The sequence below is a fragment of the Cottoperca gobio genome, chromosome 20, assembly GCF_900634415.1.
Source record: "Cottoperca gobio chromosome 20, fCotGob3.1, whole genome shotgun sequence".
Classification (NCBI taxonomy): Eukaryota; Metazoa; Chordata; class Actinopteri; order Perciformes; family Bovichtidae; genus Cottoperca; species Cottoperca gobio.
The window spans coordinates 15,025,320-15,050,846 of record NC_041374.1 but is presented as its reverse complement, the minus strand read 5'-3'; the positions used below and the strand labels follow the sequence as shown (position 1 = coordinate 15,050,846).

Genomic DNA, 25,527 nt, shown 5'->3' with positions numbered 1-25,527 from the left:
GCGTCCTATCATTCCCCCTCTAGATTTTCTCTCTGCGGGCTCCGACCGAGCAAGTAGTCTTTTGTGAGTGGTGACCATTAATGCGGTCTTATAGTATTTTGTGTGTAAGTGAGAACCCCCAGTGAAAAAGAAGAGGGGGGGTGGGGCGACCATCCTTTGGTAAAGCCACAGAGGGGAGGCCAGGTGACCTGATTCAGGTGACGCCACTCGATCCCCCGCTGTACCAGTGTCCCGTCCTAATGACATCAGCTCTGACATCACAACGTTATGGCTGCTACACGTGAAACACGTCAAATTCTTTGCGGCCCGAGAAGCCTTAAGCTACATTACAGCATGTGAACAATACAAACTGGGTTCATCATGAGACTAATGTGTCTAGCTAAAGTAATGATAGCACCATTCTTCAGTTAGTGTGTTTACCCCTCTTTTAATAGGCTCCTATCAGGAGGGAATCGGTAACAAAGTGCATTCAAGCTGCATTGTCCAGATAGCACTTCTTCAGTGAACAATCCACAGTGACATTTGGAGGTGAGAAGCTAGCCTAGGTCTTAGGTAAAGCAAAGCAATGATGACTGTTGTTGTTTTTTTTGGTATGCTGACAGACTTTTTGATATATTTCACCGTCGCTTCTGCCATCAACATGAGTGTGTTTGAAGTTATGTGAAAATGTTTTGTTGACCAGTCAAACTCAAAGCAGAGATATGATATGAAGAAATGGTGGAGAAAGAGTCCATCATGTCAGCTGTTTTTTGTTTAGTTTTTTTTGATACCTTTTGATTCATCCGTCCTTCGGTGGTTTCTGTTTGTGATGACAGATGGCTTGAATGCACATTGAAATTGCTGTATTATCACACAAATCCTACTCATCTGAGTAAAGTAATCTAAAGTCAAAAACCATAACACTGCACCTTCCACAAAACGGAAGATTGTATTTACACACACACACACACACACACACACACACACACACACACACACACACACACAAACCCATAAAAAAGGGATACTGCAGCTTTTTTCCTTTTTACTTTCTTTAAAAAGGGCAATAAAATATATTAAAACTTATTTACAGTGTGTGGTTTATGGACAGAAAACAACAAAAAACAAAACAAAGCGCTGTGACTGTTATCCTGTTTTGCAGGTATTTATAGGATTATGTGCCCCCTGTTTCCTGTCATAACTTATGCCAAGTACAGTAAAAAATACCCCAACCATATCAACAGAGGAGGCCAACCAAAATGTACTAAAGGCACTGTCAGAACCATACATTGCCATGAATGGGACCCTCACTTTATAGTGACAGAGGTCAAGGGGAAAGGGTACAAGTTTCAGGGTCACGGGCACACCCTGTATGCCACATCATGAGGCAAATCTACAGTTTTGCCGGATATGGTTCATTTACGATTTTGATAAGTCTCTTTCAAAACTTGAAAATAAACAACAGCCTTCATGAACTGATAATAAAAAAAAGACATTTCTTTCCCAGAAAACGATAAATACTTTAAACATTATTAATAAATTGGTCTCAACACCAGCATCCGATTGTAAAAATGAATGAAAATCAAAATAGAAAATTAAAATATCATCTAAATCATCTGTACATATTTTTTTCTGTATTGTATTTGTACACAGTGTCCCCTACTGGTAGGTTCTTTTTACTGCAGCTCCTGAGAAAAGCGTGGATCAGTCCAAACCTCCCATTGGTTCCTGAACCTGTCCCTCATCCAGCGATTTGAGGGTGTTGGCAGTCCTTTGAGCCTGCCTACTCGTGGATATATGAGAGGATATGCCTACAGCCAGTCTTGTGCACGCTCTGCGAGCTCTGCACGTCATACAGTCACATGAATGCACTCAGTCCCATCTCACGCCTCTGAGTATGAGTTCTGTACATTGAGTTTGTCTTTCTTTAGCTTGACACCGTCCACTAGTTCAAAGTTATAGTTCTCGAGGGCTGATAAGTTCCTTTCCGACATGCCTCCGTGCGAGCAGGCGCAGTACAAGACCACGCCGCAGATGGCACCCAGGAAGACACCCAGGGCGGACATGGCGATGATGGTAATGAGGATGGGGTCGAGCGTCTTCAGCATGTTGCCTGCTCCGCTAATCTGGTTGGTCTCCACAAAATCCGGATATTCAGTGATCTCTTCAACTGGAGGGGAGAGACAGAAGCAGGAGAGAAGAGTGAGATGTGAGGTATGATATAAACTATGAAGGCAGAGCAAATAGTTCTCAAAAACGCTAAATAAACCCTCCATGTGTGAAATGACTTACAGATTTCATTGAGGCCATCCTCTGGTAGCATCGGCTCAGTGGGTACGTCAGGATCTGTTCAAAACAGAAGTTCCAATGAAATCCAATGTCGAAGGAAAACTGTGTAGTTCTATTTCAGATCAAGAACTGAATGCAGGCATGGCAGCTATGAACGCTAAAGGCCTCACCTTTACAGTCCATCATGCTGAGTCCATCGAGAACCTTGATGTCATCCACAGCAATGTCTCCCCAGCTCTTTCTCTCCACCAGACTTTCAATCGCCACCTTGAAAGAAAAGCCCAGAGTGATTCTTTGGCAATCTTTTCACAGAATGCAACAATGGAAACAACACGGTGATAGTGGTAAATTCCCAATCAAGTCATAAAACAATTTGGATTTACCCGAAAGGGCTTGTTGGTGCGTGGCACAAGGACACGCCCTTCCCTCCAGCGGTTGCCTTGGTGACCACTGACTGTCCACAGCAGGATGTCAGCCGGTCCGTCGACTGTCTGTTTGCGCTGTTTGATGTGGAGCGTACCAATGTGCGGCCCAAACATGTGGTACCAAAAGGACACACACAGGTCTGAGTCCGGGGAGCTCACCACAGGGCTGACCAGCCGAGCCACCTCGGTCTCTTGGGGACTCGTCGCCAAGGTGTAAATAAAGTTCCCTGATCCACCTGTTGGATAAAAGAACTTGTATCAATGACAAAAAAACTCTGGAGGGCTGAAAAGACTTTCAGCATGTACTGGCATCAGGAGGTGGTCCCAATTAAGCGGTACCAAACAAGGTCCTTACCTGTGTGGTCCATGTTAGGTCCAGTGTTTAGGGTGGGGGTGCCGCTAGACTGTATCTGCCACTTAGAGCCAGTGTCCTCTGACGTCCAGCTGCAGAAAGACGGGTCATTGGCCCAGCCGAAGTCACAGGCAAACCACAGAAAAGCTGCAAATGTGTAGAATAAAAAGGTCAAGATCATGTGTCAGGAGATCGCATTTCATCAGCCTCTTTATTACAAAAGGAGAAATAGCCAGGAGCTCTGGGCTTTCACCGAACAATGACCTGGGGGCCTGTCATGACATGACTGTAGGCTACACTTTAGGGCTTCATTCACTCATCCTGAGCAGCTACAAGCACTAGAGGGCAGCAAAGAACTGCGGGATGTAAGCTTGGAGTCCCATAGCTGGGGGAGATAAAAACAGCTAACTCAGGAGGGAGAGACAGACTGGGACAGTTATGGCTCCAACATGAGAAAAGAGTGAGCCGACAGTAAAGACCTCATGTAGACCTTATGTCTTGGCTACAGTAATGATTTCTTTTAATGAACGTAACAGGGTATATAAAAGAGGGATAGAGGGACACTAAGAACCGGCACAGCACAAAGACAGGGACAAGGGAAGAGGAAGATGGGGTCTGGACATGGTGTCCAGTTGAGAAAGCAACATTCATAGTAACCCGCAGAGAGCTCAGGATTTTTAATGAGAGCAGAGACTTGAGGTTTGAAGACAGCTATGGTAACAGTGCCGGGGCCCCATTCCAACAATGCAATCCCCCATGGATGGACACACACCGCGCTGAAGGAGCCTCAGTAGAGGCAAGAAATTGTGTGGGAGTTCAGGCTTTAGTGGTTTAAAAAAAAAAATTGGATAAAGAAAGACTTCCAAGGAACACAAGGGAGCGAGATGTTTGGGATGTTAGCCACGGCCTTAAACTCCAGCACGAGATTCCTTTAGAGATACAGCGAGGCGGCTTTCCAAATGAGCCAATATTTCCTTTAATAATGGGAAGGTTTTAACTAGCTTCTACAGGCAACGACTCTATTTACCCATTAAACACAAAGGATGGAATTCCCATGTGAAACCGCATTTCAGACGCCAAGCCCGTTTTTTTCGTTGAGACATCCCATTCCCAATTAAAATGTCTATGGCTTTTTTTTTTTTTCATTCTTAGGAGGGTTTGACTAAGGCTACCAACAAGCTCTGCGTAAGATGGAGCAGCCACATGACTTACTTGGCCATTTGATGAAAAGAAAAAGAGACTTTTTTTTCCGCCAACGGAAACCAGATCCTCTGAGATTAGAGTGCATGGCTCGCACACACCCAAACAGACACGGACACACGCAAAAAACCCAGAACTGATTAGCATGCACGGTTTGAGACTCTTCAAATGAAAAGGCAGACAGATGAGTGTTTACCCACAGAAATGTAGTTCTGTTCATACACACACACATTTGCATATACAGACACCTGCACCTCAGCTCTCGTCTATCATAGCTGGTGCCCCAGCAGACTGCAGACAGACCACAAAGCCAGCTGATAGAGTGAACGGGGCTGGGTGGAGCCTATGGCCCATTAGCCAAGGTCAGACTGGGGCACAGCCTCTCAGCTGGCTGCTGCCTCATCAACCGGCTATAGGAAACAGCACTGTGTGTGTGTGCGTGTGTGTGTGTTGGTTGTGACCCTAAAGCACACTCAATTTCCTGTGGTCACTTGCATTGTGCTTCCCTGTTTTTGTGTTGTAGTCTGTGTGTGTGTTTAGTGTGCGGCAGTGTCGGCCCAGTGATTAGTGATTATGCTGAGGAGGCAGCAACAGAGCACCAGTGCTAATCATCAGCTAGCCCTGCATCACACAACCTCCCTCACCCTGTCAGCAGGAGCCTCTCAGGGCCATATCATCAGCTTTAATAACAGACACACATCAGAGGAGAGAGGCCACCTCGAGCTGGCAATCATTAGCTATGGTACACTTTTTGATAAGTCTATGGAAATTAATTTAAAAAATCCTTGAGCAGTTAAATATTTACTCCACGTTTCAACATTCTCACATGTGATCTTTGAAGACATCAAGTTTAGCGTTCAGAAGGATTTGGAATCATTGATGGGAAGGAAACAATGGGTAACACTGTATAATTATAGTTTTAAGCACTCATTCATAATGCCTTTTAACAGTAAGCATTGTTTTACAATGAAGCATTTTATAATCACTTATAAGGTCAAGTATCTTACTACTTCATAATTGCTGGTCAATCACTGACATTCCTATTTTATGCAAAAATCATAGTGTATTATAATTGCCATAGTATAATAATCACTTTATAATGAATTATAATATGAATATAAGTCAATATAAGTGGTCATTGTTTGCTTAAAGTAAAGAAAAATATCTATAAATCTTGTAAAAAATTGTTTTACTTTAACTACAGCAAACAATGACCACTTACAGTAAGTAGTATCACATTATATAATGCATTATAACAGTGATTATGATGCACAGTAAAGTTATTATAATGTATTACAACTATGATCTTTGCTAAATAAAATCATTGAGTGACCTTATAAGTCAATGCTTTATCATGTTGTATGATTATTGTTATGAAGCATTATGAATAGTTCTTATAATAATCCAATGCTATAAGCATATTATAACACATTATAAGTATGTTTATAATGCATTATAGACCTGGGTGTCATAGAAAGTGTTCTCACCTGGTATGGTATCCACTTCAGCAGTGGTGGTCTCTGGCATTGTGGTACCCGCTGTCACAACACAACACATTAGCATGGTTAGCTTAGCCTGACAAGAGTTACGTTTCTTTTCAAATAACTGCACTCATGCACTAAATCTATCCATGCTAGCTATATCTAGCTAATCAACACATGCCTTGGCTTTCTCTTCAGTCTTATATGTGCCCTGTCTCAATATATCTAACATGACGCTCTTATGTAATACTCTCAAACACGTGACCGAGACTGTGCCATGCTCATCATTTGAGACTGCTGGTTAATGGGGAGTACAGGCAGCTGTGCAGGCTCAGAGACTTACTGGGTTAGTGGGAAATGAGGCCAAGAGGAGTGAGTGGAAAAGAAGGTGCGGGAGGACAAGGCAGGCGAGAGAGGAAAGGAAAGACCTCCTGGTAGGTTTAGAAGCAGGTGTGTGTGGATGTGCACATTTAGCCATCTCTGGAGCAAGAGCGACAATCCTCTAATGTGAGTTTGCGGAGGTAAGAGAGGACAGACTAAGGGATGAGGCAGGTGCAGATAATTAGAGCTGCGTATACGCCAACACGCACGTGGGTGCATGCATGCTAGCTTGCAAGTGTGCGCAGGAGGTGGCAGATTGCGGTATCAAATCTGACTATAACAGAGAGAGGTGAAGCTGGGGAAGTGGAGCAGATAGAGTGTGAGCTGTGGCGGAAGGAAGGGCAAGAGGGGGGCATGGGGGTTTGGTTGCAGTCTCATGAGGGCGATGTTAGCACCTGTCACGTCGTAGTCATCACCTGTGCCGCTGTGGCAGCTCGCCTGGTCGTCGTCGCACTCGTCCGACGGAGTAATGCTCGGGACTAGCGTGGTAGGCGGGAGTGTAGGAGCTGTAAAGACGGAGGAGAAGAGAGACAGCAGACCACATAGATTAGATTACAATGAGATCAGGTGGGAAAATGCAAAAGGGTTTGAATTAACATTACATTAATTCGGCAGGCGCATTCAAACGTGATAGTGACAAGAGCCGGAAACTACCTCTGAGACAAACTGACACTGGAAGTTCAGAGTGCTGCAATAAAAGCGCATGGGGTTTTTCAAAGAAATGAGATGTAAGGAGTGCTAGCATGGGGCGTAGATGTAGTCTGAAAAGGTGGATTTTCAGCCTGCCATCATAATTAAAACAGAAAATAGAAAAGAAAAGCAAGGAAAGGTTGAAATATGTATTCAGAAGCTCAGCATGTTCTACCCACAGTAACACACTGGGCTTCAATCTAGGCCTGAGCTATTACAATTCCTCCTTTTATCATGCTGTGGAGGTGTGGGTGTATAAATAGAGTCGAAGCTAAAGCACGGTCCTTAGGGCTTGGACAGTGGAAACTTTAAAGATGCAGAAACATGGCTTGGAATTGGGTACATAGGCAGGGCCCCTGGCTGCCACAGTGGCCTATCATTATGGCCCTGCTACACTTGGATGTGGGCATGGCCCTATGATCCACTCCACGCTCCACTGCTGCACAGCCGTCCTGCGGTGTGTGTTTACACTGACTGAGTAATAAACGGGAGTGTTGGAGAGAGAGGGGGGAAAGCTGCCTTAAAAATGTATGTTTACACTATCTGTGTATGTGTGTTTGAGCCAATGCTCTCGCTCTCTCCCTCTGCGAGATGAAATATGAGGCAGATCAGCCCCTGTCAGATTCAGGGTGGGGAAGGTCAGGGATGGGGTCAATGCTGCGTCAGGGGAGCCTCTCACAGAAATGAGGATTTAGCCCTCCTGCTATGGCTTGCTACACACACATACACACATGCTTGTGCACCCTCGTACAAGCACCTGTGTATGTGCCTCGCTGTGTATCCATGCCTGTAACCACATATTTGGCAGGGTGATTGCGGTTGCTCTGTGTGTGTATACGTCTGTGTGAGTATGTGTGTTTGGCATTAACACTGAAAACATGCATTATCATCTGACTAAAGCTCCCGGTGGGAGTCTATGGGGCTTACAACGGAATGGGCCTCCCTGAAATCCAATATGTAAATCCACTTAGGGCTAGCGCTGCACACTCTTATATCGCTGAGTTGTGCTGCATCAGCTTTGAGAGAGACTGATAAAGAGCTGGAAAAAAATAGGGGTAATTTTAAAGATGGCAAAGTGTGTGCGGTCCTTTGAAAGTAGGAAGACATGCAGGGGTTGGTAAGAATGCGATGGGGGCCATGCTGCAATAATCCTATTGGGCCAGGTGGGCTTTCATTTGATCCTCTAGAAGTGTTTAGCAATGGGGGCAACTTTGATGTAACAGGGAGACAAGACAACTGTCCCTTGTAGGGATAAAGAGCAGGAGCTGGACAGCTGTGGGCTCAACACAGGGAACCGCCACATCTTTAAATAACCTCGACATAAAGCGCAAGCTACTTGTCATTACCTAGGATGATAGATGGCTCACCTGTGTGTGCGTCAAGATCTTTCAGATGCTAACATATGACTTTGAACGAATGCACTGCAGTCAAGGTTTGCCCAGTTACGTTGTCATTGTGGAAATGTCATCAGCATGGCAAAAACGTTTTCACTCTAGCTAGTAACTTTGCTACCATTGGTCGAAACGTCATTACTGCTTGTTGAGAAATCCGCACCACACGTAGAAATGTCAAAACAACCTTGCCTTCTTTGCATGTTTTGCACCTAATCGTAAGTGATACTTTAGACACAACACAGACATTGCATTAGATTTGAATAGATTTTCCAGTTTACCTTCGATCTCGCATCCCAGGAGCTCAAGTCGCAGGCCCATGCCAGCAGGAGTGGCCCTCTCTGGGTAGATTCTGATGAAACGAGTCAGCAGGGCCTCCACCGTCCTCAGCTCAGGAGTGTCGTAGTTGCTATTCCCTTCAAATATCTGGCAGGGAAAATGAGAGAAGGTGGAAGGAAGAGGGGTAGAGACAGAGAGGAAGGAGTGAGTGAAAAAAGGCAATGCTGCTGATAATGTCACAGCCGGGCGTTTGACAGATGCATCTCTTCAAACGGAGATACCCCGAGGCAGACTTATCCCTGCCTCCTGAAAACCAGAAGTGGGGTTGATGGGTGGCATGTGCTGGGTATGTGGTTAGGGAGAACAGAAGATGACCAAATCGCTCTCATCTTGCTGACATCTAAAGCACAGGCTTAGGCAAGTGAAGCGGGGGGCCAGTGGCAAAGACAGCATGACACACTACTCGGTCAAAGGAAACTTTCGTCTCCTTCAACTCTGCCTTAGATCCTCCTCAAGTAAAGGAATAAATGAAGGGGAAAAGAGGAGGGTATGGGATGCCAGAGTAGCAAGCAAAGGAGGAGATAGAGAAATGATGGAAGTGGATTAATGGGTCTGATCACGTGAAGGAGCCTGGTGCACCTTAGACGCTGTGAACCTCTCAGCCGAGGGGAGAGAGGCGGCTAACTAGGACAGGGGGGATATGGATCCTCCTTACTCCCTTCATAAATCAACCATCAGCCCATCTGGATCAGATTTATGCCCTGTCAGGGACGCTTGTAATTGGTGATGGGCTGTTGCAGTTCTTCTTGGAGGTGTGTGTGGTTGTATATGTGTTCGTCGTATATACGTATATATTCTTTGTGTGTAAGCGTGTGTATGCATTGAGCAAAGTGTTGCCGTGTGTCTTCTGTGCGTGCACTGGCAGATAAATCTTGGGTCACTTCTATGTTGCACGTTCTTTCCTCCCTTTCGTCCTCGTCTTTCCTCCCTTATTTCCCCCCCGGCTCCCTTCACCCCTCCTTCGTCTCTGGAGAGGTTTCACTATCCATTGAAAGGGTTGAACGGTGTGTGTCGTGCAGAATACAAAGCAGGAAAAGAGAGAACTGGGAAAAGGTTCTGAGAGACTTGAGATGCTTATCCTAATGGGATTCAAAGCGCCGCTGAAATTGACTCGCAGCAACTTCTGCATGACTCACAACTGCCAGGCGCAACGCTCTGGTGAAAATTGACTGAATGCGTCATAATCGGAATCGATGCTCTGATGTATCTGAGATACATTTTTAGAAGCATGTATTCAAATCATTTTACACAGTGTTCTTTTTGTGTTAGAAATCCAACTATTCCGAAGAACTTTGTCACAACATTAAGAAAGCATTAAGGGTTCTTTGGTTAGAGTTATGCTTCTGGTGTAGCAACTGAACAAATATCCAGGTTCAAGGGTGTTGTAGAATATGATCAACGGCAAAGAAAAACCCTCACCTTTGGCTTGTTTCCACTGGCGTCTAACACCATCCTCCAGTCGGAGCTATTGTTGCTGTAGCCGAGGCGGAACCTCTTCATGAAGACTTTGTTCTCACGGTGCTTCCCTCCCTGGATGATCAACCCCTTCACCAGCTTGTCCTCCCCAAGATCCACCTGCAGCCATTCGCTGGTGAAGGGCTGGGGCTGGGGCAACAGGGTCCACCCCGTCCTGCTGGTCAGTAGGCGGGCGTTCTCTGGCACCCAGCTCCGGTCCGTATGGGAGGATGCAGTGATCTGGTTGTCCGTGATCAAACCTGATATCATGCCCAGCATGCCCGAGCATGGGTACTCTGGAAGACAAAAGGGGGGAAAAAAGGAACTTAGCTTTTTGATACAAACCTGCAGAGATGATGGGCAACAAAATAATTGATCCAAAGGCTTGATGTTCAACATCATTTACCATGCCACAAGTATAGTTTGAGGTTCTTATAGGGACAACAGGAAAAGTGAAACACAAAGTGAGGAGGATAATTCCCCAAACTCTTTGTGATATTGCTGTGATCTCTCGCTCTATTCTCCTTCTCTCTGTCTGCAGATCTCATGCATACTAATTCCTCTGCCTGAAGCGGTTGTCTCCAGGCAGCCAATTAAAACCCTCCTCTCGGTTGGTGCTTCTATGTCCTGCATTCTGGGAGTGCTTTTTCTTTTCATCTCCCGTATCCACCCCCTCCTCCCTCTATAGACTCGCATATACTAACACATAAAAACACATTCTCTTTGTGTTTTATCTGCTGCTGCACTCATCTACCTTCTGCTCTGCAGCTGTCAACATCTGTAGGACTGTGTCTTTTAACACCTTGTTGTTTCCTGTCCACATTTTCAAACTTTCTTCTCTACTTCTCTGATCCTACCCTATCCTAACTCTCTGTAGGTTTAAGCATCTTTGGATGCGTCTCCCATTCATTTCAAAAAGAAGACAGCTGTTTTCTTTTTCTTTCACATCCTTTTTTTTCTCGATGCCATTCCTCCATATCAAAAGCCGAGCAACCTGTTGCTACGGCTGGGAAGCATTTGCATGATATAACCTGATCTAACATTGATTTTCCACATGTTGTCACCTTTGTAATACTGCAAAGGTATCCAGTACCATACTTGCTAAGCTCCTATCCTATGTTATGAAATGTTATTGAAATTTGATGAATAACAACATTTCTACTGGCATGTGACGCAGGACGGATCCAATTCAACAACCTGAAAAAATACATTTCAAATGAGCAAAGTACCAGTTCTTTGATCACCTGTCACGCATAAAAAAGAAAATCCTGCGTCATGCATTTTGACATTTTTGACATACGTTTTTATGGATCTATTACACTGTTGTTCAAGGTTTCAGCAAAACCCTGAAGTGAATTGTGTCAAGTAGTAAACACTGGAGCTCATAAAAGTTTCTCTATTATGTAATTACCACAAGTGCTGAAAACCTACTGTAGCAGCTTGAATTAGGGGTTAATCTTCCTTTCTGTCTCTTCCTTACACTTAATCCCAAGACACTGAGTCAGGGACCTGATGCAATAAAATATTTACTATCTTGCTCCCACGGAGGGATAACTCCGGGCATTATTACTTCTTCTGTGTCTGTATTAGACAAAGTGCGCACTGTACTGCTGCAGGACTCAATAGCGTAGCTGCATCTGGGAAAAAAGAGCAAAAACGTGGAGAACAAGGCCTCATTCAGACTTCTCTCGCTAGTTATCTAAAACAGCTCCTATGCAGACCCGTGAGACGAAGCTCTGGTCCCGCATTCTAGAGCTCAAGGAAGAAAGGATGGCGGTGCGGAAGCCTCTCGACTGTTTTCGTGGGTTTTTCTACCTCCTTTCTTTCGTCTTTGGCCAAGATCTGTTTGAGACTGATCACAGCCTCTGGTAGAGCAAAGCTAAGGCACTGAAAACTGATCGCCTTTGAAGTGGAAGGATATGAGAAGAAGGTAAATGTGTGTGATTGTGTGTGTTTGTGTCTGATCTGAGTTTAGACACTCCCCGGGTCATCTGGAGCTCTTAATCGACTTCAGCTGCGATCACAGAAGCTTCGGAGATGGCATGCACGCAATGGCCCACATTACGGGTTTGGGTGGAGCATCAGTGGTTGATCAGAGATATTTATACACCAGGGCATATTTACAAACAGCAGGGCGGTGGATCTTTTTATTAATGAGTAGCTGTTTGTATCAGCAGAGGCACGCGACCATGATGATTTAGGGGAAAACATCTTGCAACATTCTGGAGGACAACTCCTCCTTTAATCGGATGCCTGCATTATGGTCTTGAACTTAGAAAAAATGCACCTTTTGAATAGTTTCATATAGCTCTATATAGCTCACATTTTGGTGCACTGTATATACTTTCTGAAAAAAAAAAATGTCTTTCAACAAAAGTTTTTCAATAAAGTTCTGGTATCATAACTCAAGAAAGAACGGAGTGAGTCACCGAGTTTATGCAGCCCTCAAGAGCCTTGCAGTTTCTCTCTCTGCGACAGCGATGGCTGCACGCTGTGGAGCTGGCAGTGACTTCATAGCACCCAGGGGTGCTGACGTCCTTACGGAGGCCCTGTGGTGACTTCGGTCCTGTGATGTGTTTACGCTCTGTACAGCGGTTTGGTTGTGCGCCCGAAACACACGCCCCAGCTGTAACCCTGCTGTACCCACAGTGCCCTCTGCTATTACATGAACAGCTCACATATGTAATGCATAACTGCATAACTCCATACACACACTCGCATATGAGCCCATTTAGCGGTCTACAACTAATTCGGACTCAAACTGTAATCCGAGGCTTAACACTGAACTAACAACACTGACAACAATGGTGTTTTTTTTTTTGTCCTTGTAAGATATACTCCCTATGAGAGTACAAAACACACAAGCGAGCAATAATTAACATTCAATACACATACTCATAAACCCATAGAGATGCAGACAGATGTGCTGAAAACCATATGAAAGCGAGCCACGCACATACACCACTCATTAAAATAACATCAACAAAAAGGCAAAGATAAGAAGAGCTTTGCCAAAATCAAAGCTCTGTATGCAAAAGACAGACAGTGGCTAAAGAGGAGGCTGAGAGCGGCTCAACAGGAGGGAGGGGACCATATAGATCCCACCTTGCTCCGGCTCTCTCTGCCTGACGGCTGTTGGCTCCATTCATATTGAATGAGGTACATCTAAACACGGGGTAACATAAATAGGTAATCCTCCTTCGTGTGCCACTCCTCTATTATGCAGCAGCTAGCTTTAGCCTTCGAGCAAGACTCTCACAGATATAGCGCTTCATCTCACACCTGGCAGAAATAAGGTGTTTGTACAACTGGGGCCAGAATGGAAGTCTGTTGCAACAAGAAGGGAGCGAAACTAACACCGGGGAATGTGCAGAAATCCTAAATAGAGTCAGTGTCATCATCTGATTATTGCAGTTGAAACTGTTCAGTATCTAATTAGAATATAAGCAGTATGGAGATCCGGGGAAACAAGTACAAAACCAACACTAATCCAATTTTCATGCTACAGAAGAAAGCTGTAAGAATTTTAAATTGATTGGATTATTACGAACCAACCAACGCACTATTTATTAACTTTACATACATTTAAATGTTTTATCTTTAAAAAATGAGGCTGTAAACACATAACATTTAGACGGGATTATTATTTTTTATAAAATGGTTGGACGCTTGTAACAGTAAAAGGGTCTATTAGAAAATGATATGTTAAAAGATAGATATAATAAGCTTAAGATTCAGCCTACACCTTTTCGGAAGTATTTTTTGGCTTTCCTTTTAATTGAATGCCTTATTGTATTATTAGTATAAGTATTAGTTATTATTTTTATGAGCATTCTTTTTGGAAAACTGTCAATAAGGGCCGAAATAAATGATTACTTCTAGTAATATAGAGTTGTGGGTTTTAAGTGGCAGCTGTGAGCAAAGATAGAGTTGACATGTGAGTGTGAGTGTGTGTATGCAGATCAGCAGGGATCTCAGCAGCACCAACCTGATATCTTACACCCATACACCTCGAAGCGCAGCGCAATGCCTGTTTCCCAGGTAACGGGACGGACTCGGACGAAGCGCGTCAGCGTGGGTTTGGGCAGCATCGTCTTGGTAACGTCTGTTGGGTTGGTGTTGCCTTGGAAAACCTTGTGATAGAGGCAGAAGGAAAGGAAAATTGACACGTTGAATTGAGATGATATTGGCTGAATATGATCAAGAAACAGAGCGCGAAGGCAGGGAGAGATTGTCATGCGATGAGTCAAGATGCTCAAACATGAAGTAGTGTTGGAAAGTCTAAACAACTTATTTAAAAAGATCAATCTTTGGTGTGATGCTATGCTGTGTAGCTTGTATGCAGACAAATGTGACACACATGAACTAAACTAATTTCCCCGTCACCTCTGAAATTGCCATCTTCCATCTTCCATCTGCCATATGTAGCGCAAACAGGCAGTGGGATGTGACTGAGAAACCTGAGGCAGTATGTGTAACACTGACAAGACCAGATTGTCTCAAGATGCCCTTTTTCAGTCCTCCACTTCCAGATTTGGTGGAGGTTTTACTGCAGTGTCTTGTTTAAAGGTCAGAGATGCCACTGTTCTCCTCTGGGGCCGGGTTGGCAGTTTTACTAGCACCATACGAAGAGGCTGGCCACCCAGCAAAACAACTCCCTACAGTCCGTCGCAGTTCATTCCGCGTAATTGAATCACACCGATGACAATGTGACCTCATGACCTCCCCGACGGAGTAGCTATGGAGCAGAGAGGAATCCAGCTGAGAGGAGCAGGATGGACAGGCAGACAGAAAGGAAGCAGTTCAGCTAATCTAGGAGGGACTAAAACAGCACCAGGGCTGATCCATTAGTCCGTACAGCCTGCCTACCCGTCTGCATCCCAGTCCCTGAGCGATACCTGTCACTAAGGGGCTGCAACAGAGACATCCACTCTCTTAAATGTCACGCCGAGGCTCCTCTCCACTCGCTAACTGTATAAAGTGGCTTTCTCCAGAGCTAAGACGGCAAACTGCAGGCTCAGCATGTAGCAAATGGTGGCCCTGCGCACAAAAGCACTTTAGAGTCCGGAAAAACCCAGGCCAGGCTTACCGCGGCACCTTTAAGCCGCCACTTTACAGAAGGGAACTGTGTACTCTGGAGAGACCATAAAATAATCAAGGCCAGGGGCATGTGCACATAGCAGCACAAACACGCTTGTTTGGATGCTCTGTTGCTTTTGAGAACTTTTATTGTCACACTTGCGGCCTCGCAGTCTTTCACTCGAAAATTCCATGTGGTATTTAAACGTCACACACATGTGCTTTGTATACCCACAGCGGTCGGGTGTTTGCCTCCAGATGGAGAAAACCTGGTGCGATCAGCAATCGATGGTTACGGCCTGTCGCGCTCCGGTCAAGCATGCCTTCTTCTTCTTTCCCCTCTCTCCTGGACCCTCCTCTACCAGCTGCTCAAACATGACAGCCTCCCCTGTGTCCCTCTATGCATTTAACTCTTGTTTGTCAAGTCTTTTGTCATCCCCGCTTTTTTTACGACAAATTGACAGGTGCCTGACATAAAACAGAAGCTACATTCTTTACATAATCCTCTCTAGGGCTACTGCAGCGCTGCATTAGCACCGCAGCCTGTGCTGGAAATACCATCCACTTACATAGACGGTGGGTATATTACCCTACAGAGGAAAGTGTATAATTGCACGTTGGGAGACAGAGCCTCAAGTCGCAGGGTATTCCCCCTTTTATTAAATTCAAAGGCAACTTAGAATAGACCACCACAACAAGACAGCAGGCTACTTTACCAAGACGGGATATTTCAAGTGCCATAAAGTGCAGCGGTGGCTTTTATGACACGGTTAGGCAGAAGCTCACGTAGAGCTAGGGGGCTATGAAAGTATCTACAAAAGTTATCAAAGCTTCGTGTTTGCAGATTATTTCACTTTTTCAACTCATAACTTAATGATAACGAGGAATTAAGTCTCCTACCTTTTGTTTGGAGCCTTCCTTCAAAGTGATCCAGTCCTCTCCGTTAGAGCTGACGTCCACTTTGTAGGACTTGACAAAGTAAACCTTCTGGGTCTCCTGGGAAATGGCGCCCTGCGTGCCGATGGCCGAGATGAAGCGCAAGAACCCGAGGTCCACCTGTGGAGGGGAAAGAGAGAGAAGACACCTGAGAAAACGCTGCTTAAAATGTTCCACAGGAGCTGTAAAGACAAGATCTTCCCTTTATAGAGCCTGAATCATTTTAGTAGAAAAGACTTTGAAAGCATCGTCGGTATTAATAATGCACTGACAAGCTGAGTTAAAAATATAACCCCACTATTAGAATCACCTCTGGCCATAGTCGGCTACCTGGAATGTAATAAACAGCAATGAAATGATATTCACATTAATGAAAGAGACACAGGATGACAACTTAATTTCCTGAGATGGGAGACAAGAGCTTATTGGATAAAAGTGAATGTTGAATGGAGCGAGTTCTGCTGCAATCACATTATCAAAATTGGCCAGGAGGAAAGAGAGATACAGATTGAATATCAAATATTGTTCCTTTAAAATATGCAGGGCTTTATAAAGTAATCATGAACTGCGGTACATTACTGCAAGGCTATTACATTTTCACAAGGAGAAAGCCAGAGGTGCCGGGGTCAGAGAGGCATGTGAGCCAGTGTCTAGTCTGTAGTCGCATTCATACATTTTCATACGTGTGAGTGCGTGTGTGTGTGTGTGTGTGTGTGTGTGTGTGTGTGTGTGTGTGTGTGTGTGTGTGTGTGTGTGTAGTATTCGTAGGTGATGCTGGGCAGAGAAAATCAGTAGTTTGCATCAGACCTGTCTCTGTCTGCCAACCATCATGCCTGTTCACAACAATGAGCATCACTGCTAGGAAAGGGAAAACACACGCACACGCAGTCTTCTATATGTCACCCTGGCTTCTGTCACTGTGGAAAGAATAGCCTTCAAACTGGCTTTTGATGATGTTAAGATTGCCTAACTTCACTGGGAATATAAGGGCCTGACTAGGTGCCTGGAGGGGAGGTCAGTTTTTGTTAATTCTGGGACATTCTGGGAATTTTTTCAGCCACCAGTGATAATAAATCGTCTCCCTTTGACCTCCGTGGAGGCTGCTTAACCCCACCGTACCATCCCTTCATCATCGAAGGAAAAGAGTGAGTGTAGTGTGAAACTGAAAAGCTTAAAAAGAAAAAGGCCGCTAACTCCTCAGTGTATGAAGCAGCACACTTAATTTGAACAAACGTTAACACCGTCTCTGACAGGCTGAGCTGACGGTAATGAGGAGTAATGGTGGTGCGTGCAGACGCTGCAAAAACGTGGGAGTGAGGCAGGAAGCAGTGGTGGAGCGGGTTTCCAGATCGTGATGAGAGAAGAGGCCTTTGATGTTGACGTGAGATGGAATGGCGACTGGAGTCTTGAGGAGATTACTGAGGAGATCTTCGGTATTCGCATGTTTAAGGGTGTGCGAGAAAGAGCGACAACAGTGAAAGGCTTTATGTGAGAGCGAGACAGAAGCTGAGAAAATCAAAGCCAGGGTGATCTGCCACCAAACATCTCCATAGAGCTCCGGCATGCTAAACCCATACAGCTAGAGCCAGCAAGCTTCGTCTGCCAACCTTACATACAGTGCTGCACCACACTTAATGATTGGGAGCAAAGAGCAGGAACGGAACATCTGCATGCCACAGAACGCTGGTCATTGGCGCTCCTCACATTCACTTCCAGAAGTTAAAAAGACATAAACAGATGGGAGCAATAAATGAGGTTCCACCATGCTATTCTCTCACTCTCTCTTGGCTACTCAAAGGATTTGGATGGTTGGAGACTAACAAAAAAGACAGTCACATACAGAGACGGAATACTTTTGTTCCTGTCTAGAGGCTCAAGGGGCTTATACAGTAAGTCCCAGATTTCTTTTGGGTCCACAAATAGAGATAAAAATCAAATCCCTTCAGCTTCAGACGGTTCCCATTTAATAACGCAAGAGCTGAATTCCTCTCTGACGGGTAAGCGGCCATATGTGCCAGCGCTGGATGAGGAAAGCACAGCGGAAGGCAGCGCGGCCTGTGCCGGTGTATATGAGCCCAGGCAGGTCTTTAACATCTGTCTTCAAATGGCCAGCCTGACTCATTTGCAATCTGGACCAACGGCCATGCGGCTTACTGAAAAGGCTTACATAATAAAAAAATAAAGAAAGGTCTAATAGGAAGACTTGGCCTTGGGATTTTTCTTTGAAAAAGATCTCATTAGGTGTAATGGAGAAGAAGAGCCTCTGAGAATGAAATGAGTGGCGGGGCTAATTGGGAACACTCATGGGTGCTCAGACTCAAACAATTTTTAGAACTTTGAGCGTGCTGAAATATGGAGTTTGAAGAGGGCTGGACTGATGTAGGACTTTAATTAATATTCTGGGCCAGCTGGAAAGTTGTTTTTTGAAAAAAAAAAGTTTTTATTTAAATGGCACCGAAGGTATGAGAAATTGGCCAGTTTTAAGGAGCTGAAATCTCAAACATACTTTTATGTTTTTATGTTATGGCGGGAGGAAGGGATAAAGGAAAGACTAAGAGAAGATGTGAAGAGAGAGAGAAGAGGAGAAGGTTGGGAGGGTAAACAAGCTGCTGACAATGATGCTTTGGAACTTGTGAAGGACATAAGCATGAGGAAGTGCACAGACTAGATCAATTTTACAGAAAGCGGGTTGATATCAGGGCCTGGGCATTGAGCAAAGCATGATTTATTAGTGGCTGCTTGTTAGAAGTTTAGGAACGAGCAAACACTGCTAACACAGGGGTCAGGGAGAGGAGGCTGGAAGTAAAGCACAGTCCATCCCACACCACAGAGACCGCAGTGAAAACAAACAGATAATGATAACTAGTGGGACTCCTTTTAGCCCGGAGCCACGGACCGCACCAGCTGACCTATATACATAAACCAATAACTAACATTTAGAAAATTGCAAGCAGTGCACAGTGGATCTCAGGCAAATATATCACTCTCAGATGATAAACTATTCGTCATCGAGCCCTGAAAGGCTGAATCATGCTTAATGGGTGATGTAATCACTGAGCGGAAAGGTGTGAATTATGACTCCTAATCTAGCATCTATAGGGATGCGCTTCATTTTGAGACTTTGCTGATCCAACAGAAAAAAAGATTGAGTCTGTTTCTCGGTCACCATGTTGTTATTTCCCCTATGAGATTGCGTGCTTGGCTACCTATAGACAAATGACACCATACATTCTGGGCATGCCGGTGTGCAGTTCACTCATATCTGAAGGGCCACACACACACACACACATACAGTCCGAGCCATAAACATGCCAGGCAGGGTAAGAAATCACCCAGAACTTTTAGAATCTTTCCATAAAGCAATGACAGGCTGATATGTGGGCAGGAATCCTATGTGTACTTGTCTCCCAGGAGTTTTTCCTGCTCCAGCATAGTTCAAAAATACTCCTTGTGTGTGTTTTGGGTGTTCTCGACTTCCTGTTGTGAGGCAAACCGATGACTCAAAGCACCTTGCCTCACAACATCCAGTGTACACAGCTCCAGTCATTTTTTTTACAGACTAATAAAACCAGAGAGGCAGAAAAAGCATTAGTCGTGCTCGGGCTTGTAACATCAGCCATTTCTAGTCTGGAGTGCATGCAATTAGATTAGCAACATTTGATTGAGGCGTATATATGCGTGTATTAATGACGGGCAATGACAAACAGACACACAGTATTTATGTATTTACAGGTGTTTGTATAAGTTTGGAGAGATCCTTTTACAATTATCCCTGGCGAGCTGTGGGCGTGATCATTAGGTCTATCCGTTCCTCAGTGTGTTGTCTCTGTGCTGCAAGACTCAGATGTGCAGCAAGCAAGGCCACATGATATGTATTTGAGGATAAAGCCTAGTCATTGTTGTGTGGGTGCAGTGAGGAGACATGTGGTTTATAAGGCCGGGGAAGGGGGGGGGGCGTTCAAGAAACAGCGAAGGCTCAAAAGCTTTATCTCTCGCTGCTTGAATGGCTTATAATTGAGTTGCCAAGAAGTTGCATGCAGCAATCCGTACTCTGGGAGAAGTTTACCAAATACTTTCTTTTTAAATCCATTTCTCTGCTTCCCCCAACAGAGGGGGGGGGGAAAGCATCCACTCGGAGTGTGTGTGTGTGGGCTGTTGACTGAATAACCGAGGCCTCTGGGGAATGAGTTTATTCGTTTTCTCTCACCAAAAACAACAAGAGAAATGCCGAGGGTGAGAAAGGATGGAGCGCTCCTCTGTGTTCCAAAGTCAAAGAGCAGACATACACAGAGGCCCGCGTCCCGGAAACAACCTCTGGAAATGCTTTATAGATCTCTAAGGATGGTATAGATGGAAGAAAGATAGCTTGGAATCATCAAGTACATGCAGAGCCTCTAGTCACCTGTTTTTGTACACACAATCGGATTATATTGTCCTTTGTATGGTAATAAGAGGAAGCTAACATTTCTGTGAACTGACATACACACAGCTGAAGAGATGCGTTCTAGCCGTAGATGCCGTATTTCTAAACCAGCGTTCAAGCAATCTTTTCACTCATTTTACCTGCAGTTCTTTGGCAGTGAAAGCGTTTCGAAAAAGCTCTATTACCTGAAAGTGTAATTAATTCTCCCTTCATGAAAATTGTATTACTCAAATGCTGCAGGACCTAAGAGGTCCACTCACGACCTCCCATTTATCACAATATTCACCTGACAGAATCGCAGTTTATTTTTAGCCCCCGACACCTCTTTGGTGGCATTAAATTATGCATGTGATCCCATGCGACGATCGCCTGTGTTCCTGACAAAGAGGGATGTATGGGTCGGACGGCAGCTATAATAAAATAAAAGGATGTCTGGTTTGTTGTGTGTTAGATGTGCTCGGATATGTACTGTTGAATGATTAAGCCGATTACACAGCTTAGCTATTAGAGGAAGCATTTAACAGTGAGGTTTTAAGGTTTCCTTCCCTCTGAATCATCTTTAAGACTCCAGGGTCATTCCCATGCTTGCAACACACACATGACTAACGTTCTGAGTCATGGTTATGAAACGAAGGAAGGAAACGAGGGCAACCTGAAGGTATGTCATGTCTGGAAGCTGCTTGATGATCCTTCCCATCGATACACAGCTGCGTATGACCGTTGAGTGATGACTCTATTGCTGTATGGTTTTATTGTCTAAAACACAGACACTGAAAATGACACTGATTACAGCTTAACTTGTCTCGGGGCTTGTATGCAGCAGTTTTATTTCATGACATCATGCTATCCCTCATGTTTCGATTTATTCCAATTTTGGGCTACTCCACTCGAGTGTGGGTCTCTATCCTCTCATTGATTTTCCAATTGAGAGCGAGGCACGGGAGCAGCGAGGCACAGACAGCGTCCATTGTTTCCATTTGTACGACGCGATGATGATCTCACCGGCAGCCACATGCCAGACTCCGATCCTTAGCTCTCGCTAGATTTCATCAACTGAGAAGCTGCCGTTAATTACCAGTCCACATTCTAATTACTCATCACTCTGCACGGCGGTACGCCCTGGAACAAGGACAGAAGTGAAAGAGAGAGACAATTGCGAAGGGGGCATTTCTGCAACTCATTGACCTGGGGTAATTGAAAGCACATTGGGATGAGAAGTAAAGCAGGATATAGCACTTGTTAAGCGTCTGACGTTAGCCTTTGCACTCGAGGCTGTGGGGGGAAAGAAACGCCACGGTGGCCGAAACTTTCATCGAGGAAGTGTGCAATTAGTGGTCGTTTGGTTGATAAGGCGGTGAAACTCAACCTGTTATCTTTGATAAGTGGCCCATGTTTCACAGTTGCTAGCCTTATGGATTCAAACAGCCCCCCCCCCCCCCCCGACCCCCCCTCAAGGTTTTAAACTCCCATGTAAATATGCAAGTTCCTCTGTACCACATATGGAGATAAAGGAGCATATTTGCAAACAAACACTGGTTTAGTACTGTCATCTATTAGACAAGCAACATGAAAACATTTCTCAAATGACAAAAGTAAAAGGGACTCCCCATCTCCTCTTATGATTAAATTTGTTTAGCTATCAGTCAGGCTGATACATACATAAATACCAATGAGGTAATTAAAGGATAATGCATCCTGGCACGAAGATTAAAGATAATGGCAGGAGCCTTTGCAGCTAAATTATAGATATAGAGAGCAAAATCAACTTAAGCTAGTGTATGAGATAACATACACTACAATATATTGCCATTATGGGATGCTCAATAAAGAAGCTTTCAAGGTATTGACGGTTGGGTTCTCTCCAAGACAGTGTAAATTATTCATGTTGTGTATGTGCGATCAATGGCAGTCTGCCCGACAGACCCAGTCTTGGGTTTTATTGCATCATTCAGATGCTGGGGTGACTCCCGGTGAACCATCAGATCGCTTCGCCGACATATTTGACAAAGCCATTCCACACTATGTCAGCTTTTCTGCAATTACCCCCGTCACGATCCTCCAAGGAACAGTCAATTTTCAGGCCATGACGCGCCTAAACAACTTCGCCTTAGAGACGAATGTGTCGTGCAGATGCAGTGTCATGTGGCATTCAGGTTTTCCTTGTGGAGCCAGTCTGAGTTCATAAAGCAAGGATCAGGCTATAAACTGGATAGTCTGTAGGTGTGCCCTTATTTATGTTTTGCTGCAACCTGCTGCAGAGACCCCTGCTGTTCATCCTCTTAAGCTTCAAAGTCATGTCATGGCTCACACAGGCAGATAATATGCAGAACTCTCCCTCTACCTTGATATAGATCTGTGGACCTGAAAAGAAACAGGAGTGAAAAGACAGATCTGAAAGGAACAAATGAAATGAAGCTCTGTTTTGAAGGATTATTGCCTCTTTCTTTACTCCCTCCTCAAGCCGCAAACCCCCTTCAAAGGACATCTGTCCATCTCTGTGTACACCAAAGGGCTGATTAATGGCCTGGCTAACCCGGCACTCAATGCTGAACCACACCACACCAATCTAATTACCTAGAGACGAGCACATAGACTCTAGCATCTTGCCCTCCTCCTCTCCATGCATTAGAATGAGGCAGCAATAAAATGGATGACAAATCTGGATTATGTTCAGCAAAAAAAGAAGGAAAAGCAGAGTGAAGGAAAATGCCCAGGAATCAAAAGGCGGGCTTTCATGAATAATAAAAACTGTCTGCTTCAAACTGCAGTCAGGGAATGATAATGAAATAAATAATGAATTGATTACTATGCATCTGACGGTGCACTGAGATGATTTGTACGTGCCGAGAGGGGGCCTGAGCTTGTTGTAGCACCACAGACAGGCTTAATGAAAAAGGAATGAAGAATTCTACTCTTTTAATACCACTTGTGATAATTGGGCTTCTGCTCAGAGTGCTCGGCACGAGTACATCACACTCTTTCAAAAGCATAAATTATGTGGCAACCACAGACTTAGCTCTTTTGCAGGGTTTGAAATGAGAAATTAGAAGAGCCCCATTCAGTGTTTTGATTCGATTAGTATTGGGAAATCAGCATGCCCATTAGAGCACATCCAGATTTTACTGCCAAATCAAATACTCAATATGATCAATACTACAGCAGCGATGTCTAGAGTGGTAACAAATCATTCTGATCGCTTGTAATTTCCGCTGACAAAAAGGAAAACCGGGGTAGAGAAGCCTTCAAGTCTGTGCTGTTACCCTTGATACACATATCTGACTGTGAACAATGGCCTCTGCTTTCAAAGAGAAAAATGCTTTAATACAACAGACTGCCCAACTGCTGGAGGAAGTGGTAAGGCAGGCCATGTTTCTTCCTGATCCACTCAGATGCATGCTGGGGTCTTTTTCAGGACAATATGAACTCGGCCAGACCCTCCTACTAAACCACAAAGCCAAGAACGCACACACACACACACACACACACACACACACACACACACACACACACACACACACACACACACACACACACACACACACACACACACACACACACACACACGGGAGAATGCACTCAAGCCCGCACACATACATGCTCAAACACTGATTAAATTAGTCTGAAGGAGCAACAGGGGCCTTCAGGATAATATTTTCATTGCAATAATAAAGGAAAAGCTTGCTTATGGCCCTCCCCAAGCAAATATTTGGCTTTGGGTCAGCTCTATTATTCATCCCCTGAGGAATATGTGGGGGCCAAACCTTTTCAACAACGAAGCAAAGACTGTAGAAAAACAGTAGAAAAAGAAAAACAGTCTGGGCATTTACAAGGCCTGGAGGCTTTCGGTTAATAAATCAAACATGCTCCAACTGCAACCAGGTAGTGCTGTTCTGTCACAGGGGGTTTGTGCTGTGAGTGGACTTGGGATATGTGACTTATCCCCATCTGGGGAGGGAAGAACTAAATCCTTAATCTTTCCACATAAAGTTCCCCCTGGTGGGTGATGATCGCTTTGTGAAGATAAGCCGACAGACAGAAAAATATGACAGAGACCGTTTCTGTGTGTGTCTGTGTGTGTGTGTGTGTGTGTGTGTGTGTGTGTGTGTGTGTGTGTGTGTGTGTGTGTGTGTGTGCATGTTCGTGAGGCTGGGCAGGATGCCTGGACTAAATCCCAGCATCCCCGGAGGCGGCCACTGTTATCAAGGAAAGGGGAAGTTATCAGGTAGGACAGGAAGACAGAGGGAGAGAAAAGACATAGACAGATAGATAGACAGTGACAGAGAGGGTGGACACAGGCAATTTTTGTGAGGGGTGGACTCCACCACCTGGAGGTCCATCAGGACAGCTGACATTCATCATCGAAATGGTCGCGTCTTGTGAAAGTGTTATGGAGACACTGCACCTCTGGAGACTGAAGGACAAACACAGAACACTCCTACTGTGTTCAAGCAGGCAGTAGTCACTTCTAATACTGCATACACCCTCAGACTGTGACTCACCTCCATAAACATACTGCAGGCAGTTGGCGAATTGTTCTATACTGCCATGGTTTCAGATATTCTCTACCTCTCCTCAGTTACTGAAATCTAATGTCATTTTAGTCATTTTCTGTGATATTTTAGCAAATAACCCCCCCTACAAATTACATCTCTGTGACATGAGAATTAATATGGTACCTGTATCCACTCTTTGTTCAAGTCCAATGCCGGCGTCCATGCATTTTCATAGTAGTTGAGTCTGGAGCGCTCTGGGGACCAGCTGGGGTTGTACTGCGATGAGGCCATGATTTGGTCCGATGTTATCTCTCCTGATTCCATCCCCAAAGGGTCGCTACAGTCAAAGTCTGAGGGGAATGAAAGAAGAGAGTAAAAGATGTGAATCCTGAGCACTGAAAGCACCAGAATGTACCCAGCATGAGCTTTCAATGTCCCCCAGAATCAGAGCTCGTCCCTGGGGAGCAGGACACCACACGACAGGCACTCAGCGCTGCTGGCCCGGAAAAGAACAGCACATCAGCGATGCCTCAGTAAATCCTTTTCCGTTTCTCCCTCTTTAGTTTCTAATGGAAGCCGAATGGAAGTGTTTCGCATTAAGACGTAAAAATGTC

At 44.7% G+C, this 25,527-nt stretch overlaps 1 protein-coding gene across 1 annotated transcript in view; it reads right to left on the bottom strand.

Moving 5' to 3' along the window:
• Positions 1 to 537: 537 nt before the first annotated feature.
• Positions 538 to 25,527, bottom strand: part of nrp1a (neuropilin 1a) — a 56,352-nt gene continuing 31,362 nt past the window's right edge. The window contains 12 exon segments of the mRNA XM_029457589.1: positions 538 to 2,149; positions 2,272 to 2,325; positions 2,439 to 2,535; positions 2,652 to 2,929; positions 3,049 to 3,192; positions 5,733 to 5,783; positions 6,503 to 6,613; positions 8,470 to 8,614; positions 9,947 to 10,278; positions 13,971 to 14,115; positions 15,962 to 16,117; positions 25,097 to 25,263. Of these exon segments, the coding sequence (XP_029313449.1) occupies positions 1,863 to 2,149; positions 2,272 to 2,325; positions 2,439 to 2,535; positions 2,652 to 2,929; positions 3,049 to 3,192; positions 5,733 to 5,783; positions 6,503 to 6,613; positions 8,470 to 8,614; positions 9,947 to 10,278; positions 13,971 to 14,115; positions 15,962 to 16,117; positions 25,097 to 25,263 (1,967 nt within the window). The 3' untranslated portion in view covers positions 538 to 1,862.